The sequence below is a fragment of the Sorex araneus genome, chromosome 4 (genome assembly GCF_027595985.1).
Source record: "Sorex araneus isolate mSorAra2 chromosome 4, mSorAra2.pri, whole genome shotgun sequence".
Classification (NCBI taxonomy): Eukaryota; Metazoa; Chordata; class Mammalia; order Eulipotyphla; family Soricidae; genus Sorex; species Sorex araneus.
The window spans coordinates 45,744,766-45,761,690 of NC_073305.1; the positions used below are offsets into that span (position 1 = coordinate 45,744,766).

Sequence of the window (16,925 nt, forward strand, 5' to 3'; positions counted from 1 at the left end):
TTCTGAGGTTACATCTGTGTGAGGAAAGAGAATTTCAGGAGTTCAGCTTGTTGCTTAGTGACAAAAGGGATGATGACTGCATAATGCTGCTGATCACTGAGGCAGGCCCAGCCTGCTACCTCTGTGTGCTTCTTGCTTTGTTTCACTTCTTCGTGAGGGAAACCTGCTCTTCAACATTAATAGCCAGGGAGAGTTCTTATATAAACATATAAGGCTCTACAGTGGAGTCTGATATACTCGTAGTCAATGAACTATTAAAAAACATTTTATAGGTGACTCCCACATTATTAAAATTGTGCTACCATATAGCCAGTTATATCCATTTAGGAAGCATTTTATAGAATTAGAATAAATGTTAGAATAGGAATATGACTCAGCAGTAGAGCACTTGCCTTGCATATGCAAAGCCAGGTTTTAAATGGAAAACATTCATGACATTGCAAATAATAATGATAATAATAATAATGTAAAGATGGGGCCAGAGTGATAGTACAGTGGATAGGGCATTTGCCTTACATGCAGCCAACCTGATTTCAATCCCCGGAACCCCCATATGATCCCCTGAGCACTGCTAGGAATGATCCCTGAGTATAGAGATAGAAGTAACCCCTAAGTATCACTGGGTGAGACACAAAAGGAAAAAAAAATAAGACTTTGGTGGGACTGTACAGTTGGGAGGCTGCTTCCCTTGCAAAAGGCTGACCCAGGTTCCGTCTCCAGATGATCCCTCAGTCCTGCCAGAAGTGATTCCTAAGTGTAGAATTGGAAGTAAACCCTGTGCACTGCTGGGTGTAGCGTGCACATACACACACATACACACATACACAAACACAAAGTCAAGTTGGAGAAATAGATTCAAAGTGTACAATTTATAAAATACAAATATGTAAACCAACATATTATTTATTGATATGAATATATGATCTAAACATGGATATGCATTGTAATGGTAAGTCTCAAAATCAGGTAGAAGTCATTTGAGAAGTGAAGTAAGGGCAGTAGTACCTGGGAGGGCAATATGGAGCTTTCACTCTTTATTATTGTTTTTCAATCCTCTCTTCATTTAGTTGTGAAGAATAAGGGTTGCTCATTTCGTCTTGCCACGTTGCATGCACATTTTTTTTTGGCTTTTTGGGTCACACCTGGCAATGCTCAGGGGTTTTTCCTGGCTCTACACTCAGGAATTATTCCTGGAGGTGCTCAGGGGACCATATGGGATGCTGGGTATTAAACCTGGGTTGGCCACCGCATGCAAGGCAAATGCCCTCCCCAGTGTACTATCACTCAGGCCCCTGCACATTTGTTTTTAAGGTGCTCGCTGGAAATCACACACCACGACACACCAACAAAGTTGTGGTGCTCACACACTCATTTATGTTTCTCACCTGGGATTTCACTCCTTTTCAGTTGTAGTACCTGTACATATGCTCATCAGGGTTTTCATTCCTTTTTGTTTTTGATTTGGGGCCACACTTGGTGATGCTCAGGGGTTACTCCTGGCTCTGTACTCAGGAATTATTCCTGGTGGTGCTCAGGAGGCCATATGGTATGCCAGAGTTTGAACCTGTATCTGCTGCATACGATGCAAGCACCCTATCTGCTGTACTATGGCTCATGCTGTGGCTTCCATTCTTCCATCATATGTAAGGCAAGCACCTTGCCTCCTGGATTATCTCTCCAGATCCTTATTCCTAAATGTACTGTTTTTTTTAAGGGGGCACACCCAGCAGTGCTTAGGGATTACTCCTGGCTTTGTGCTCAGGTCTCATTCCTGGTGGGACTCAGGGGAACATATGGGGTATTGGGGATCAAACCTGGCTGGCAACATGCAAGACAAGTGCCTTAATCCCTATATTATATCTTTGCCCCTCACACAACTTTTGGTTTTGATCCTTGCAAAGTTTTCACAAGTTGGTTTGGGTTCCCACACACTTGGAAGTAGTGTGCTAGAGATCCCATACACTGTGGAGTAACCAGAAATGTGTGTGGCATATGCAGGTGTCACTGGGGATCAAACACTTGGCTTTGTATTAGCAAGGCAGGTATATATTTTTTTAATATTTTGTGTCACACCCGGTGATGCTCAGGAGTTCCTCCTGGCTCTGCACTCAGGAGTTACTCCTGTCAGTGCTTGGGGGACTATATGGGATGCTGGGAATCGAACCCGGGTCAGCCTCGTGCAAGGAAAACACCCTATTTTCTCTGCTATCACTCTGGCCCAGCAGGTGCTTTTTATTACTGAGTTATAAAGTGGCTAGTTACAGTCCTAGCCACATTTTTTTTGTGGTCAGAACTTTGGCCTTTCCCACCACATTATATAGTTAGAATCATCCAACAGTATTCAACCTTTTCAGATTGACTTCACTTAGGAAAATGTATTTGTTTCCTTTGTGTCTTTTTATATTTTGATAGCTCATTTTTTTAGCACTGAATAATGTCTAGGGAAAAACATAACAATGCTCAAATAATATAACATTACTTATTTGGGAAGTTCAGATTTACAAAATGAGCACAAACTCAGGTATTAACCCAAATTATGTGTCACTGTAGTGTTTAGAAAGGACAATGGGAGGACATGATGTAGAAACGATTGACAAAGACTTAGGAAATGCCTATACATTATACTCCTTATGAGTTCTGGAGAGAAAAGGGGAAAAAAAGATCTTTGCAAAAGGAAGACCAGGTGTAATTGAAACCGGTTGCCAGTCAGGCATCTTTAGGTTAAAAGTTCAGTGAGATGGAATTACAACACTAGATATAATTGTTTAATTTGCCTCAAATATCCTTTTCCATAATATTTTATCTTAATGCATCAGTTTATTTGCACCAAGATTGGGAAGATATTGTGACAAGACAACTGCAATTTGTGTTGTAATAACAAAGTGTATGCCACTGGCAGTATGAGCTGGATTCACCGGGTTGGAAGGATAGTGTGCATGCATGCTATGCATGCTCAAGGCCTGGTTTGACTCCACCAGTACACAGTCTCTTGAGTACTGCCAGGAAGCAATACGTGAGCAATTACTTGGGAGTAGCCCTTGAACACTGCTGGATGAAAAACATGTATACTGAACCTTTGAGGTCTCACTCCACCCTCCAGAATTGTCTTTTGAATAAAAATAAATTTTATTTCCATTACACCACTAAAACTATTCATAAAGGTCTCCAATAGCTCATCTTCCTTGACACAATAGCAATGTTTGACACAGCTGATGTCTTTGTGTGTGTGTGTATTGGGGATGGACCCAGTGTCTCACACATGTGACAAATTCATTTATTCCACCATTGAGCTATATCATGGGTCCCTCTTTTTGAGGTGGGTGGCTGGAGAGGGTGGTTTCCCAAGCACTGCTCTGATATTAGGTACCCTGGGAAGGGAAGTCCAACAGTGATGCAGTGCTCCTGGGGTCCAGAAGTGCTGGAGGCAACAAGGGCCATACCTGTTGTGGAGCTGTGTGATTGCGGGGGTTGGAGGATGCACTCCAGAGCTATACCCAATGAAGCTGAAGGTGGCCATGTGTTGCCAGGGGTAGAACTCAGGCCCTAATTCAAGACATGTGCTCTAGTTCCTTGTCTACCTTTTATCCCCTTCCTTTGTTGTGACTTCTAGCAATGATGGAAGTCATACATACTTGGTTGAAGTTGTTCATTTGCTTGGACTACAAGGTGGTAACACCCATTCGTGAGTCTTGTTGCTTGTGCGTGGTGCTCACCAGGACCACACATTTTACAGTAGTTACAGAACCCTGACTGGAGTTCAGTGGAAACACCTTTTTTGAGACATTGGGGATCCAAGCAGTAGAACTGCCAAGACCTCCACCAAAGCACAAGGTTGCTTCAAGGTTACATCAGATGACCTCATACTTGCAAAACATGCACTTTTGCCACTATGGCATCTTTTGGTCAGCTCCTCTTCATTAAAGGATGCCCAGGGGCAGCTATCACACATTCACTTTTTGGTCTCCTCCCCTTGACTACACCTATTCCGGTTCCTTCACTGCTTTCCCTCATCTATACTTTTACATTTTGGTTTTTTTTTTTTTTGGCGGAGGAATAGTTTTGGGTCACACTTGCTGGTTCCCAGGGCTTACTCCTGACTCTGCATTCAGGGATTACTCCGGGAGGTGCTTGGAGGACCTATGGGGTTCCTGGGATCAAACTTGGGTCAACTGTGTACAATGCAAGTGCCCTGCCCATTGTATTATCTCTCCAGCCCCAAGACCTTTAAATTTCTGGGACTCAATACAGTCTGTTTTCCCTTCATTGATGATTTCATCCTACTTCCTGACTTAAAAGCCATCTATGGGCCAGAGAGAGATAGTACAGGGGTTAAGACACTTGCATAACATACATCTGATCCTGGTTTGATTTTGGCACAGCATGTGGTCCCACAAGCACCACCTGGTGTCACTCATTTCTGAGCAGAGAACCAAAAATAGCTCCTGAGCATTGTGGTTATAGTCTCCTCCCCACTCCCCCCAAGTCATCTCTAACTATGAGAAGCACAGTTAAGTCCCATCCTTTAGGTCTCAGGTTGACCTAAATCCCACACAGAGACTTTGGTCAATTTTTTTCTCTTTACTCTCCACTCCAGGCTCTCAGTTCTCTGTCCACTTCTTTGTGTGTGTGGGACACCTACCAGTGCTCAGGGATCACTTCTGGCTCTGCTTAGGTGGCCATGTGATGCCAAGACTAAAATCGGGTAAGGTAGTATGCAAGGCAAGAGCTTTAATCTCTGTGCTCTCTCTCCAGCCCTGTGTGCTCCCTGACCACACGGCATCTTCCACTGACTGCTCTCTCTCTAACAGCCCTCACTCTGCCCTTCCCCCAAAACGACCATATTCACACCTGGTGGGGTATAAGTCCCATTCCTGATGATCAAGTCTGCATTAGCTGAGCTGTTGTTAATGGCCATTTGGGTGGGAGTGTGGAGGTAGGCGGATACTTTCCATGAGGACATAGGCTGCGTGGGGCGCACATAGTTGAATATGGCAAAACAGGTCTTCTAGACCCCATGCAGGATGCCTTGGTCAAACCCGTTAGGATTGTTAAAACTGTCAGCCCGGGGCTGTGAAGGGGTGGAGCCCAGGGACGAGGGCGTCATCCTCATTGGTCAGAGCAGGTGCCAGGGGCGGGGCCGAGCATGCTCACAAGCCCTCTGCAGGGCTAGCTGCGTCTGTCTCCAGGCTGACAGAGCCCTCGGCACGTGCTCAAGTGGAGGTTGGAGGGGTTTGGGCAGAGTGGGTGGGGAGGGGACGGAGTGGGTGGAGATGGGGGCCTGTGGGGGGCTTTTGGGACCCCCAGGAGAGGTTCGGGATATAGGGATCTCCAAGAGTTTCTGGGAACTCTGCCTTCTCCGCTGGAGCCTCACTTGGGGCTTCCTAGCCGCCATTTTTTTTTCTGTGTGGGAACAGACCCCTGTCCCCCAACGCTGTCTGCAGCTATTCTTGAAACACTGTTTTTAATCAGTCTTAAGTTCAGGCCCAAGGGGAGGAGGAGACGAGGGGAATCCCTGAGTGAAGTGGAAGCCACGGAACCCCCCCTGGATGAGGACGGAGACAATTCCCTCAGTGCCCTCTGGAAGGACGGCAGAAGGAATCGTGGAAAGGCTAGAGTGAAGGCGGGCGCCATCCAGGCTGTGAGATTGGGGGTCACCCAGAGTCTGAAGGGAAACCCACTTTTTCTGAGTCAGTGGGGGACCGGGAGGCCCCCCCCCCCGCAGCGCCTGACACCATGAGGAGGAAGAGGGGTGGGAAGGGGCGCTCTATGGCCCTGGGGGCGGGTGACTCCTTAGCACTCGGTTTCCCTGAGCGACTGTCTTGCCAGGGCCCTTCCTCCGGAACAAGCGCGGTCTCTCTGGCATACACATAACTGCTTCTTTGATGCTTTGGGAAAATAGCATTTGGGCCGCAAGCTGGGGGGCGGGACGGGGGGGGGCTACTTCCGTGTCTGAGCTCCGATCGCTCCCAGCCAAGCGCTTGTTGGACACTGGTGTGGGGTTGGGGGTGGGCGGGATGGAACTGGGGTCCGGCAGCCGTAGCATGCACCCTAACTCCTGAGTTCCTTCCGCTGCTTTCAAAGGAAGTGAAGAAAGCCGCCCTTGAAAGTCTTGAATGTGAGGCCTTAAATGTTCTTTTACCTCAGAATAACTAGGACGCTAAGAATGCTGGTATCTGCAAGGACACTTTAGGCTAATGAAATTCCACCGGGAATTTAGAAGTCCCTAGAGGTAGCATGGATACAGGCCATTGCCTGGATGACGGCTCAAACGGAAGCCCAGCACGTGAAGGAGTGCTTCTTAGACTTTGTTGCGGTTATAACCGTGGGGTTTCTTCACTCTTCAGAGGGCACTGGGGTTCCAGCCTTCTCTGGCTCTCTGCTGGCGACTAGTAAGAGTTTTATCAGACCTCAGTTCCTGTGTCCACAAGAAGTGGGTCGAGGCTTCATGTTATGTTTTGGTACTTTAGGGCTAGTGGCACAACTTCTTTAAATTCTCTTTTGGTTTTATTACTTCCCTAGCACTAATTTCCAGCAGCTCCCCATGTCCCAGTTTGCCTATTTCAGAATCAAGAAAGGACTGGTAGATTTTGGCCTGAGCAACAGCAAAGGAGTTGTTATTAACAGAAGTGCTAAGGTTAGGCCGAGAAAATGGCAGGAAGGCAATATCTGAGTTTTGGACATCATAACTTTGAGGTGCATATTAGTTATCCAAATAGAGATGTGTGGTTAGCAGTTGGGTTTAGGACTCTGAAAGTTATTTATTTTTTGAAAATTTATTTTATAAAGTAGTTCACAATATTTGATTATATTTAGTATTCAAACACCAACCCCACCACCATTACACCATATTTTGGATGTTTCCATCCCAAGCCTCAACCCCTGCCCGAAAGCAGAACCAAAATAATATAGTTTGTATTGTTTGTTATGAAAAACCACTGAAAAATACTACAAAAAAGTTTCCTTAGAGGAAAGAGTGTGAAGGTTGTTGTATTTCACCCAGGGGTCATTAAGCCCTTCTATAAGAGATCACTAACATGTTGTTAAAGGTTGAAACTTGTGTGCTTATATATGTATATATATAAAAAAATATTTCCCTCTAAGATTTTTTGCCTCCTACTTTGAACCCCATCAAATGTGGTGCGGTATTCTTGGAGTATGGGTGGTGTGTGGTATGAAATGTTGCCCAGCCACAAATGCGGCTGCGTGAGGACTCTGAAATTTACAGAGGGAATCTGAACTTGAGGTAACAACTTAGTTGTCAGTAAATTCAGGGTATCAACTTATTTATGTGGAAAATTTTAAGCATGTAAAGTTAATGGATAAGGGGGCTGGAGTGATAGCACAGCAGGTAGGGCATTTGCTTTGCACTCGGCCAACCCGGGTTTGAATCCCAGCATCCCATATGGTCCCCTGAGCACTGCCAGTAGTAATTCCTGAGTGAAGAGCCAGGAGTAACCCTTGTGCATCACCATGTGTGACCCAAAAAGCAAAAAATAAAAATAAAAAAATAAAGTTAATGGATAAATGAACTCAAGTGTACCTATCACCGTCACTGTCATCCTGTTGCTCATTGATTTGTTCGAGTGGGCACCAGTAACATCTCTCATTGAGAGACTTATTGTTACTGTTTTTGGCATATACGCCACGGGTAGCTTTCCAGGCTCTGCCATGCGGGCTCGATACTCTAGGTAGCTTGCTGGGCTCTCCGAGAGGGGCAGGGGAATCGAACACGGGTCAGCCGTGTGGAAGGCGAACGCCTTACCGCTATGCTATCGCTCCAGCCCAGTGTACCTATCATTTTTTTTTTTTTTGCTTTTTGGGTCACACCCAGCGATGCTCAGGGGTTACTCCTGGCTTTGCACTCAGGAATTACTCCTGGCGGTGCTTGGGGGACCATATGGGATGCCGGGGATCGAACCTGGGTCGGCCGCGTGCAAGGCAAACGCCCTACCCGCTGTGCTATCGCTCCGGCCCAGTGTACCTATCATTTAACAATAATAACCAACCTTGGCATCAGGGTGTACTCTTCCCCAGATTTCTCAAGTTATTTCAGTTATTTTATTTTGGGTGTGTGTGGGGTGATGCTACATCCAGCTGTGCTAAGGCTTTCTTGTGGTTCTGCACTCAGGATTCAGTCCAGGTGGAGCTCTGGGTATCATAAGGGGCTCCTGGGAGCAAAACCTGATTGGTCATGTGTAAGACAAGCACCTTACCCAACTGTACTATCTCTTTGGTCCCTACTGTTGGCTTTTTAAAACTATGCTTATTGGTTTATTTTGGTTTTAGGGCCACACCCAGCAATGCTCAGGGTTTACTCCTGGTTGTGCACTCGAGAATTATTTCTGGCGGTGCTTGAGCGACCATAAGGGATGCTGGTGATTAAGCCCAGTTTGACTGTGTGCAAGACAAACACTCTACCCACTGTTCTTTCACTCTGGCCCCTCCATTTATTTATTCACTTTTCATGATTTTGACTAATAACTTATGTGGTTTTGGCTCTATGCTCAGGAATGATCCCTGGTGGTGGTCAGAGTAGCGTATGCAGTGCCAGGAACTGAACCAGGGTTAGCCTTGCATGTGACTACATGCAAGGGATGAATTTAATTTCCTGTGATATCTCTCTGGCCTTTACATTTATTTGTAAATATTTTTATTTTGTTTTTTGGGCCACACTGAGCTGTGCTCATGGTTTACTCCTGGCTTTGTGCTCAGGGATCACCCCATGTGGTTGAGGGACCATATGTAGTGTCAGGGATCCAGTTGTGGTTGACAATGTGCAAGACAAATGCCTTTACCCCTGTACTATCTTTCCAGTCCCTCTGTAGCACTGTAGTAGCACTGTAGCCCCTTTGTTCATCAATTTGAAAATTAAGTTTAGAAAATGTCTGTCTGGGGAGCTGGAGTGATAGCTCAACAGGCTAGAGCACAGGCTTTGCTTGCAGAAGGCCCAAGGGTTTTGTGAGGTTTTTTTTCCCTTTTGGTTTGTTTGTTTTGGGGTTACATCCAGTGATGCTTGGGCTTTGCTTGCAGAAGGCCCAAGGGTTTTGTGAGTTTTTTTTTCCCTTTTGGTTTGTTTGTTTTGGGGTTACATCCAGTGATGCTCGGGCTTACTCCTGGCTTTGTACTCAGGAATTATTCCTGGTAGTGCTTGGAGGACCATATGGGATGCTGGGAATTGAATCCAAGTCGGCTGCATGCAACACAAGTGTCCTACCTACTGCACTATCTGTCTGGCTCTTAGGAGGCCCAAGTTTAATCCCCAGCACTGCATGTTCCTCTGTGCAATACCAGGTACAGCCCCATTCCCAAACTTAATAAAGAATAAAGTCTGTTTGGGGCCAGAGATAATAGGATTTAAGGTGCTTGCCTTGCATATAGTCAACCATAGTTTGATCTCAAGCACCACATATGGTCCCCCTAAGCACCACCAGGAGTGATCCATGAGCACAGAGCCAACAATAACCCCTGAGCACCACCAGGTGGTCAAAAATCATCCTGCTCCTCCCAAACAAATATATGAATATATATGTATATATTGTATAAGGGGGCACATCCAATGTTTAGAGCTTACTCCTCACTCTTCACTCACGAGGATAAAACCCAGGTCAGCTGTATGCAAGACAAGTGCCTTGCCCATTGTACAATCTCTCCAACCCCCAAACAAAAAATACTTTAAAAAATAACAGTATGGGGCTGGAGCGATAGAACAGCAAGTAAGGTGTATGTGGCCAATCCAGGTTTGATCCACTGCATCCCATATAGTCCCCCAAGCTCCACCAGGAGTAATTGCTGAATGCAGATCCAGGAGTCAGCCCTGAGCACTGCCAGATATGGCCTCCAAACAATACTTTTACAAGTTTTTTATATGTGTTGTTGGGGAGAGGGGCACACATAGCCCTGTATTTGATCCTCAGCATTACAAGAGAAAAAAGGGCGGGGGGAACATGCATGATAGGTTTAAAACTTTGGAGTTTGGCAGTGGACTGACAGCATAGAACACCGATTCTAATAATAATCACTGTATCACTCTCATCCCGTTGCTCATCGATTTGCTCAAGCGGGCACTAGTAACGTCTCTATTGTGAGACTTGTTGTTACTGTTTTTGGCATATCGAATATGCCACGGGTAGCTTGCCAGGCTCTTGGAGAGGGATGGAGAATCAAACCTGGGTTGGCCGCATTCAAGGCAAACGCCCTACCCGTTGTGCTATTGCTCTAGTGATAATTATTATTACTATTAGTTTTTGGGTCACACCCGGTGATGCACAGGGGTTACTCCTGGCTCATGCACTCAGCAATTACCCCTGGCAGTGCTCGGGGGACCATATGGGATGCTGGGATTCGAACCCGGGTCGGCCACGTGCAAGGCAAACGCCCTACCCGCTGTGCTATTGCTCCAGCCCCCTATTATTATTATTATTATTATTATTATTATTATTATTGGCTTTTTGAGTCACACCGGCAATGCACAGGGGTTACTCCTGGCTTTTCACTCAGGAATTATTCCTGGTGATGCTCAGGGGACCATATGGGATGCTGGGAGTCAAACCTGGGTCTGCCACGTGCAAGGCAAACGCCCCACCTACTGTACATTCTTGATCTCTAACTATTAGAAAGAATTTGGTTTAGTTATTTAGCCCATATGAACCTTCACAAACATGAAAGTAGGGTTAATCTTACCCCCCTCACAAAATATACTTGTATCTTGCAATGTATCTAGCACTGTGCCTGGCATATAGTCAGAATTATTGCAATATCTCTTTAGTCTCTGATCCTATGCTCTACAGTTAACATTTTCACAAAGTAAGTGATTAGAAATACCCAAATGTATCTTTTTAATTATTTATTTATTTTTATTATTTATTTATTTATTTATTTATTTTTTAATTAGTGAATCACCGGGAGGGTACAGTTACAAATTTATACATTATTGTGCTCATGTTTCCCCCATACCCAAATGTATCTTTTATCTGGAAAATTTGAAAGTTTCAGTCTAAAAGAGTAAATAAGGTAAAATTATTTCAAAAGCACACTAAGACAGGTTAAGGTGCTTTGCCTTACACACAACTGACTTCAGGTCAATTCCAGAACCACATGGACCACCAGGAGTGATCTCTTAGCACTTAGCCAGGAGTAATCCCTGAGTACTACTGGGTGTCACTCTAAAACATTTCTGTTTTGGAGCACATCTTGCAGTGCTCAGGGGTTACTCTCCTGGCTCTACATTCAGGAATTGGCCCTGGAAGTACTCAGGGGACTACATGGGATGCCAGGAATTGAACCTGGATTGGCCACATGTAAGGCAAGTACCCTATCCACTGTACTATTGCTTTGGCCTCAAAACTTCTTATAAAGTACGTTAAGGGGGCTGGAGATATAGTCTAGTTGGTAGGGTACTTGCCTTTACAGGTGGCAAACCTACCTTTGGTTCCCAGTGTTCCATGTGGTCCTTGGAGCACCTCTACGAGTAATCCCTGAGCAGGATTTGATTTAGTCCTGAGCATCACCGGTTATAGCCCCAAAACAAACAAAAAATAAACACTGAGCACTAATTTGTCTAGAATTAATTTTTCTTATCTGTCTTGGGACAGCAATTGATGTTTGATCACACAGGTCTATCATATAGTCTATCATATAGTGGGACTCATTTTGTGATGATCTTATAAATATGAATGTTCCTATGTTGTGAGATCTGCAAGATAGAATTAGGATTTTTTTTTATAAAAGTCAGGCTAGGATTGGGGGCTGGGGAGATAGCACAGCGGGTAGGGCGTTTGCCTTGCACGCGGCAGACCCGGGTTCAAATCCCAGCATCCCATATGGTCCCCTGAGCACGGCCAGGGGTAATTCCTGAGTGCAGAGCCAGGAGTAACCCCTGTGCATCGCCAGGTGTGACCCAAAAAAAGCAAAAAAAAAAAAAAAAAAAGTCAGGCTAGGGGCTGGAGTACAGAGGGTAGGCGTTTGCCTTGCATGCGGCTGACCCGGGTTCGATTCCCAGCATCCCTGAGCACTGCCAGGAGTAATTCCTGAGTGCAGAGCCAGGAATAATCCCTGTGCATCTCCAGGTGTGACCCAGAAAGCAAAAAAAAAAAAGTCAGGCTAATATGATCATAAAGAACTGAATTGTGCAATTGTATTGGGTAGGCAGTGAGCAGACCACAGAGAGGTATGGAAAGGCACTTTTGCTCAAGCGCTAGATCCTTATCTCCTTCTTTTTTTTTTTTCTTTTTGGGTCACACTTGGCGATGCTCAGGGGTTATTCCTGGGTCTGCACTCAGGAATTACTCCTGGCAGTGCTTGGGGGACCATATGGGTTGCTGGGAATCAAACTCGGGTCACCGCATGCAAGGCAAACGCCTTATCCGCTGTGCTATCGCTCCAGCCCCCCTTATCTCCTTCTTTACATATCCTACAGTTCTCGTGGCATTCCAGTATCTCAAAATGGTCTGGGATATATTAAATCATTCATTGTATTAAGCAACAAAATATGGGATTTATTTGTTCTTGTGATTTGCTAAGGTAAAAAAAGACAAAAGAGCATAGTAAGGTAGGAAAATTTACTGTTTCACAGCACTGGGATATCCCTGATACTAAAAAGGAAGGCAGAGGCAAGGATAACTTGCATAGTATAGACTGAGCCCCAGCTCTGATTCCTGCAGCAAATGGCCTCCTGAATACTGAGCACTTCTAGATGTGGCCCAGGTGGTTCTCAGCACTACTAGAAGTCTCTTTAACCCCATCAAAAAGTAGGAAAATTAATATGCGATTTAATAGTAGGGTGAAAAATAGTTTTTGACACAATAAAAATTATGAACAATTGGATATCTTCCAATATAATTGCTGAAATGTCTATCTATATTGATTTTTAAAATTTTTCTCTTTATAATAGGATCAATAAGAGGAAATGAATTTTAATATCTGGAATATCAAAGATATGTTCAGTATTCCCTCAGGCGCGGGGTAAGTTTTCCAGTCTCTTATACTAAAGAGTGTCTTGTAGCTGCCTTCATTACATAGATAGAAGTTCTCATTAAGTACAGAAATAGAATCACCCCATACAGTGTTTTTCCCTCTCTCTTCCCTTCTCCTGTCACCACTGCATTCCCTCATACTTTTCTTCTTCCTACAATTTGATTACTAAAACATTATTATTATTATTATTATCATTATTGCTTTTTTTTGGGAGGGGGAGGAAATCACACCCAGCAATGCTCAGGGGTTACTCCTGGCTCTGCACTCAGGAAATACTTTTGGCGGTGCTTACCGAAACATTATAAATTTAGCTTTGAGTATTAATTGAAAAGTGACTCTTTGTCCAGCACTGGATACTGAAAATCTTATGAGAGTTAGATATAGGGGCTGAAGAACTAGTACAGTGGGTAGGGTGTTTGCCTTGCACGCTGTTGACCAAGATTGCTTACCAGCATCTCACATGGTCCTCTGAGCACTGCCAGGAGTAATTTCAAGTGCAGTCAGGAGTAACCCCGAGCATCGCCAGATGTGGCCCCAAAATCAAGCAAACAAAAAGAGTTAGATATAATCCAGTACCTAGAAATTCTCATTTCATTTGGCACCACTACTATTGAAACAAGGACAATGTTCAGGACATTGTTCAAATATGTGTTCAATTGTGTGGTACAATTTGGAGATACTGTTTGGTTAAGAATCAGTCCTGGTCTGGGCGGCTGACTGGGAGGGTAGCCAAAAAAATAAAATAAAATAAAAAGAATCACTCCCTTGGGCTGGAGATAAAACATTTGTCTTGCATGTGACTGCAGCTCTGTGACTTTGGTTCAATCCTCAGCACAACATATTATCTCCTAAGCACCTTTAAGTGTGACCCAATACCTTCCTCAAAAAAAAAAAAAATCACACTCAGTATATAAAAACAGGGCTGGAGAAATAGTACAGCTGATAGGGTGCTCGTCTTGCACTGGGCCAGGCTGGGTTTGATCCTCAGCATCCCATATGACCTTCCAAGTACCACCTGAAGTAATTTCTGAGTGCAGAGCCAGGAGTAACCCATGAGCATTGCTATTGTAACCAAAAAAAAAAAAAAAAAAAACCTGGGCTAAGGAGGTGACTCAAATGATTTGATCCTAGCACTATCTGGCCTCCTCCCCACTGCAGTATGATTAAGTGTGCTCCCCCTAATAATAGTGGGGAAAATAATTGAAGTAGGGAAAATTATCTTTTTTTTTTTTTGCTTTCTGGGCCATACCTGGAAATGCACAGGGATTACTCCTGGCTTTGCACTCAGGAATTACTCCTGGCGGTGCTCAGGGGACCATCTGAGATGCTGGGAATCGAACCCGGATCGGCCGCATGCAAGGCAAATGCCCTACCCGCTATGCTATCGATCCAGCCCCAAATTTATCTTTCTTTTTTTAAAAATGCTTTTTGTGCCATACCTCGTGGTGCTCTGGGGTTACTCATGGCTCTGTACTCAGTAATCACTCCTGGCGGTGCTTGGGGGATATATGAGATGCCAGGATTAAATCTGGGTTGGATGCATGCAAGGCAAGCACCCTACCCACTGTACCATTTCTCCAGACCAGGAAAATACATCCTTGTTAAATTTCAGATCATAGTGTTTCATTTTTGTTTATTTTGTTTTTGGTTTCAGAATTGAACCTATACTTTTAAACATAAGTATGTGCTTTGAATTACTGAGCTATATCCCCAACTTCTCCAGCCATAGTTTTAAGACATAAATTGTACATGATTTTTGCAGGATCAAATAATTGTTTTTCCCCAGCCCAGCAAATTATTCTTTTTGACCTAAGAGTAGAGTTACAGAGAGCTATTTAGCTATTTTGAGCAATGATTATGCAACTTGTATTATACGTGTGTAGCCCATTACCTTAGCTAATCTTAGAAAATATTTCTACAAATCAAACTAATTGTTCCTCTCTGTGCATAGCTATTAGAGACATTTTTGTTGGTGTTTTATTAATATGAAGACTAATTGGTACTGAGAGATAGCTTGATGGGCTAAGTGCATGCTTTGCATGCAGGAGACCTGGATTCACTTCCCCTCTGCAGTGTTCTCCTCAAGGACCCCAGGAATAACTTTTAAGCCCAGAAGCAGAAACAGTCCCAGAACACTGTCAGATGTGGCCTAAAAACCAAAAATTAAATAATGTAAAGACTCCTTTGACTGAGAATATGCTATTTGATTAAATTTAACATTGTATGTGTTGTAGTGAAAAGCATGTTTCTTCAGGTTACACAGCATTAATTTACGAATTATTATTGAAATATCTTACAAATAAAAGCCTGAAGATTGTGCTTTAACTTATCTGCATACTTATATGGCTTAGTACACTGTACTTAAGAATGGCTTAATTGGGAGGGCCTGGAGTGATAGCACAGCAGGTAGGGCATTTGTCTTGCACGCGGCCGACCCGGGTTTGATTCCCAGCATCTCATATGGCCCCCTGAGCACCGCCAGGGGTGATTCCTGAGTGCAGAGCCAGGAGTGACCCCTGTGCATCGCCGGGTGTGACCCAAAAAGAAAAAAAAGAATGGCTTAATTGTTACCAGTATTGCTATTCTTTTCATTTGAATGGTTTAAAAACTGTTCCAGGAGCCAGAGAGATAGTTCAGTGGACTGGAGTGTATGATTTACATGCAGGAGATACCCAGGTTTGTTTTTTATTTTAGGGGGGGCTCACTTAGTGGAGCTCAGGGCTTACTCTTTACTCTGTGCTCAAGGATGACAGCTGGTGAACTTGGGGGATTAAACTGGTATGCCAGAGATGAACTCGAATCAGCCATGTCCAAAGCAAATGCCCTATTGCTCCAGCCCTGGAAACCCAGATTTGATCCCTGGCACCACATGATCACAGAGCACTGCTGAGGGGTACTGCCAAGTACTGAGCTGTACAGTGCCTGTGTACCACAGGATGTGGTCCAAATAAAACCTACCAAAAAACCTGGCCTAAAAAAAAAAAACCTGGCCTACAGGTCTGGGAAGTTAGCTCAACAGGCTAGTATGAGTGCTTTGCATGTAGGAGAAGAAGTACAACACCATACAGTAGCCCATGCACCTCTAGGAACACCCCTGGACACTGAATTGGTTGCAGTCCTGAACATCACCGAATGTGGCCCAAAAAACCAGAGGGAAAAATTGGCATAGAGAAAAAGAAAAAATTTTTAAAAAAGTACCTGACATGGGCTGGAGCGGTAGCACAGCAGTAAGGCATTCGCCTTTCATGCAGCCACCCGTGATTACTCTGCCCCTCTCGGAGAGCCCGGGAAGCTACCAAGAGTATCTCGCTCACACGGCAGAGCCTGGCAAGCTACCTGTGGCGTATCCGATATGCCAAAAACAGTAACAATAAGTCTCACAATGAGAGACGTTACTGGTGCCCACTCAAACAAATCGATGAACAACGGGATGACAGTGACAGTGACAGTGACCTGCCATAGAGGGAAGCTGCCTCTGACATTGGTGGGGGGAAGTGGACACTGGTGAAGGAGCTGATGTTGGAACATTTTATAGTGAAATTCAATCATGAATAAGCTTGTAATTCATGGTAATTAAAATTTTTTAAAAAAGTTTCAAAAATACAAAAACAAAAATTGTTACAAAATATACATTGGCCTACATATACATGAAAAACAAGTTGGAAGGGCTTTTTTTCTTTTTTGATTTGGGGGCCACAACTGGTAGTTCTTGGGGCTTAGACCCACTCCTCTGTGTTCAGGTTATCACTACTGGCAGTGCTTGGGCAACAACCATGCATGGGAATCAAACTAAGATAGGTCACATGCTAAGAAAGTGCCTTAACTCCTATGTTTTCCTCCATTCCTTCCATAGGTTGTTCTTTATTTGTTCCCTTAGGGATGAGTTATTCAAGTTTTGAAAAGCTATTATTACCTTCATCTCCAAAATTTTGTGAACTTTCATCTTCAAATTG

At 44.2% G+C, this 16,925-nt stretch overlaps 1 protein-coding gene across 1 annotated transcript in view; it reads left to right on the plus strand.

The window, feature by feature from the left end:
• The first annotated feature begins 12,904 nt into the window (after positions 1–12,904).
• IHO1 (interactor of HORMAD1 1) overlaps positions 12,905–16,925 on the plus strand; it is a 39,060-nt gene continuing 35,039 nt past the window's right edge. Inside the window, exon 1 of the mRNA XM_012934201.2 lies at positions 12,905–12,960. Within this exon, the coding sequence (XP_012789655.2) occupies positions 12,905–12,960 (56 nt within the window). The remainder of the gene's footprint in view (positions 12,961–16,925) is intronic.